General features: G+C 53.0%; 1 protein-coding gene across 1 annotated transcript in view; it reads left to right on the top strand.

Moving 5' to 3' along the window:
* Syn3 (synapsin III) overlaps positions 1–4,570 on the top strand; it is a 317,531-nt gene that overhangs the window by 27,147 nt on the left and 285,814 nt on the right. The window contains exon 2 of the mRNA XM_004623869.3: positions 3,864–4,182. Coding sequence (XP_004623926.1) covers positions 3,866–4,182 — 317 coding nt within the window. The 5' untranslated portion in view covers positions 3,864–3,865. The remainder of the gene's footprint in view (positions 1–3,863; positions 4,183–4,570) is intronic.

Here is a 4,570-nt window from a genome sequence, read left to right as displayed (position 1 = left end):
TGTGGTAGCACATGCATATAGCCCCAGCATTGAGGAGGCTGAGCCAGGAGGATTGCTGCGAGCTTGAGGCCACCCTGCTTACATAGTGAGTTCAAGACCAGCCTGAGCTACGTAGTGAGACACCATCTCAAAACAGAACAAAACAAAGAGAAACCAAAGCAGAGCTGGGTCATGAGGAACATGCACACTAGGTTCCCCGGGCAAGCTCAGGCAGCGCCGGCCGGAACGCACACCGCTTCAGACGCCCACCGTGGGCGGGAAGAAGGCTCGACAGCCTGGTTCCCTCTTAGGTTCCAGAACGCAGAGGAGTAAATTAGCATCATAGCAAAAGGAGAAGTAAGGAAGTAACAGCAGAAATAGGCGAAACAGCAATCAAAGAATGCAGAAAGCGAAAGGGCTGCAAGTTGCTTACTTAAGAGACTAATAAAGTGCATAAATTCTTAGCAATGCTGATCAATCAAAAAGAGAAAATACAAATTGCCAGAATCAGAGGTATTAAGAGAATCATGAAGATCCTACAGAAAATAAACATTATGGGTAACTTTATGCCAATCAATTTCACAACTAAAATGAAATTGACAAATTGCTTGTAATCACATCCTTCAAAAGCTGAGAAGAAAAGAAACAGCAACCATGAACACATTACGAAAGAGGCCAAATTCGTCACTAAAAGCTTTCCCTTACTGCCGTCACCCAGCGGCACGGCACTTGCCTCGCGTGCCTGAGGCCTGGGATGCTGCGCCCGGCCCACAGCCAAACAAAGCAAGAATGTTCCCACCAGGAAAAACCAATCCCTGATGCTTCGACTTGAATCCCTCCAATAATTAAGAAACATACAATACCAATATTACCCAGATTTTTTCAGAAAATAGGAAAAGAAGAAACACTTGCAGTATAGTCTGTGAAGTCACCAGAAACTTGTTACCAAAAGCTGATGGACACATTGTCAACAGAGAAGATTACAGATCAGTGTTTTGTATCATAAATATAGACGTAGATTCCTCAGCAAAGTACTATCAGATTAAATCCACTAATATATAAAAAGGGCAATTCACTGTGAGCAATTGGGTATAATCCTAGGAATAGAAATTAATTTAGCTTAACCTTTCAAAATCAGTGTATGTTACTACACTAAGCTAAGCAATGACTTTAAAAAATGTGTAATCCTCACAGTAGATTTAGACAACTACCAGCAGATCCATACCTGTTCTTGATGAAAACAGCGCCCACAGAGCAGCACAGGAAGCAGCCTCTGCGTGAGAACGTGCGGCCACACAGACAGCCCAGGGCCCGCATCACAGCGACCGCCAGACGGGGAGTGCTTCCCCGTTAGCAGGAGCACTAAAGCACTCCCCGCCTTTGGAGGCAGGTCAGTTCACATCGATGGGTGCTGACGGGGGTAATTCCCCAAGTATCCGGCCCCGCCCCTGCCGGCCACGGCCTGCCAGGCGTTTGCAGGCAGCAGGTGTGCAGCAGCCAGCACTTGGCTGTCTGATCGGTTCCTATGACACGCATCACAGTGATCAGCCGCTTCTGAGGCAGAAGTAACAGCCACTGTCACAGGAACTCTCACCTGGGCAACTCACTAGCCGCGAAGGCTGGCCAGAAGGTGCACCGTCTGTTTTCATTGTTCCCGTCCATTCCTGGAGGTTCTAGCCAGAGTAAGAGAAGAAAGTGAAAGCCTAAAGCTTGCAAATAAAAAAGGAAAGATATCTGTATGCTTTATGCTTAAGTAGAGTCTTGAGGAAACTGTAAGCAGCTACTAGAAACAATATTTGAATTTATGTAGCATGTTAGTATACTAGACTAGCAAGGAACAGCAGGAAATTTTGAGAAGTGTCACTTTTTAAAAATCCAAAGAAATTGCTAGGAAGAAATGTAACAAGGTGTATGGGAGGCAGCACGGTGAGATCCGTAGAAAGTGCGTGGGGGCCTGTACAGCGAGAGTCACAAAACATTCCCGAGGAGCTAAAGACGCCCCAGTGTGTGCAGACTCTGTCTGCCACCGTCACGAGGTGCGAAGCAGCTCACAGAGACGCTGTCTCCACGGCAGGCCGCTGCTCCTCCGCGGTTCTCAGGCGCGCCCAGGCCTCTGTGTGCGAGCAGGGCTTTCAGAGTGGGTACAGACAGGACGGGAGCGCGCACCACGGCCTTGGGAGGGAAATCTAACTTGGAGGATTCAGCTTCACCGATTATGAAAACTTGCGAGGTGGCCACAGTAGCCATGCAGGCGTGAGTCCAGGAAACAGACCCGCAGGGCGCAGGGCCTTGCTGCAGCAGAGCCTGCGAGCGCGCCGAAAAGGCGCTGCATCCCAGCCCCCCGCGCGGAAAGCACGGGCTTCGTGGCCCGCGTCACCCTGCTCAGAGACCCAGCGGGTGCGTTGTGCCTCTTCAGAAGATCCCTAGGGCAGCATGACTGGGACCTAGGCCTGGCCACGACTTTCTAACAGGAGATGCGGAAATATTAACCATAAATAAAATTTGAAAACTTGAAGTTCACAAAATTAAAAGTTTCCCCTTATGAAAACACCTACAGATATGTAGCATAGTTTACGTGTACATGCACGCATCCTACACGTGTGTGCAGACGTGTGTGGAAGCAGGAGGGCCACCCAGAGATGGAGGCCAGCCAGGGCTGCACAGCGAGGCCTTGTCTCGGAAAAACAAGAATGAAACAGAAGGGATGACTGTTGACATATGAACCATAGATGAGTCTCAAAATGATAATTTTGATGGAAAGAAGTCATTAGCAAATAAAAAGCTATGCTTACATTTTCCTGGAGTTGAAAAGCTGGTAAAATTCCTAAGCGGAGTCGCACTGCGGAATCGGTTTCCTAGGGGGCAGATTGACCAGAAGGGGGCGCAAGGGACCGTCCTGAGAGCCAGACGCTAACCGCCTCTACCCAAGCACAGCTGGGCGGCTGTGAACTGTGCGTTGTACTCAAGCAAGTTTTACAGCAATAAAATGTGAAGTAAGCTTAACAAAGTATGCGATCCGGTTCTCTGGTTTAACTAGCTTTGCTGTCGGTGGGATACTTCATGTGAAACCGTTGCAGTCCGCCCGCGCAGGCCTGTCCCGGGAGGCCGCCCGGCGCCGCTCTTCGCTCGCAGCGCCCCTCTCCCGGCCCGGCCGCCCGGCGCCCCGAAGCCTCTTGCCTCCCGCCGCCACCCGAGGGAAAGCGGCCGCGCTCGGGCCTGCGCGGGGCGCGCCCAGGTGGGATCTTGCTAACGCTCAGACTTACTTCCGGTCGTTCCGGGCTTTGTGTGGTCGCACTCGCTCCGCAACGGCGATTTTGTATCACGGCGCCTGTTGTTTAACATCACAACATGAGAATTTTTTCAAACTAAAACTCTTCTTTAGCAGCCTCTTGGAAGTAGCTGCGAAGACTTGCTCAAGCGGGGTGCTGCGGTCGTCATCCGCCGCTGCGCGCTGAGCTGCTCTGCAGAGCTTTGCTGTGCAAATACCGCTGTGACCAACAGCCTTGTGCTTGGGGCTTCTTCCCTGTAACATTCTTTCCTTGGCTTAGAGTTCCAGAAAATGGAAATTTTAGGTTAAAAGGCTATGCTTTTAATACTCATTGCTGAGTTCCCTTCCTAAAGGATGTCCTGCTTTCCGTCACCACCACCCGGAACCCAGCAGTGCTTTGTGTGCGCTGCCAGGGGCCAGGGCCAGTGCCATTCATGTGTCCCCTGGCTTGTCTCCAACAGGTAAGAGAATTCCGCTGCAGCCGCCACTGGCGAACTCCATCCCGGCTCCTCCCCTGGCCTGCAGCCTGGCTGCCACGTCACCGTCCCACCTAGACTGTGGAGGGTCCGTCCTCGCCGTCCACCCACATCTGTCTGTCCTCACCATCCATCCGCAGCCATGAACTTCCTCCGGCGACGCCTCTCCGACAGCAGCTTTGTTGCCAACCTGCCCAATGGCTATATGCCCGACCTGCAGCGCCCGGACAGCTCCACCAGCTCTCCCGCATCTCCAGCCACGGAAAGGAGACACACACAGCCCCTGGCCGCCTCCTTCTCCTCCCCAGGGTCCAGCCTCTTCAGCTCCTTTGCTGGTGCCATGAAGCCATCTGCATCCACACAGGCCTCTGCGGGTCCCTTGGAGCCTGCAGGGCCCTCTGCGCCTGTCATCCAGAGGCCCAGGGTCCTGTTGGTGATTGATGACACCCACACAGACTGGTAAGCATGTAGTCACGGGGTGCCACCCCTTGGGCCTCTCACCCCTTGCTGGGACAGAGAGGACAGTGCTCAGACATTTGGTGCTTCAGACAGGGCTGCAGGGAGGGAAATGACGCGCCGGAGTGGCTGTGCCTTGCTGGTGCATGGCCCTTGCCTGCAGTCCTGGCGGTGAAGTGCAGGCAGTGCAGGGCGAGGCTGACAGCCTGGACTGCGCCACTCCAAGTGCTTGTCCCTGGGGCTGCAGGTCGTGAGGTGGCCCTGTCACGGTCCTGCCCAGAGACCTGGAGCAAGGCACACACTGAAGCAGAAACAGCCGTCCACCCCTGTCAGGACCAGGCTGTTATGCGGTGAGAGGTCACGCAGGCCCACAGACCGCTCTGGGCCCTGG

This window comes from Octodon degus, unplaced genomic scaffold, assembly GCF_000260255.1.
Source record: "Octodon degus isolate 3935 unplaced genomic scaffold, OctDeg1.0 scaffold00004, whole genome shotgun sequence".
Lineage (NCBI taxonomy): Eukaryota > Metazoa > Chordata > Mammalia > Rodentia > Octodontidae > Octodon > Octodon degus.
This window is presented reverse-complemented; position numbering and strand designations above follow the sequence as displayed.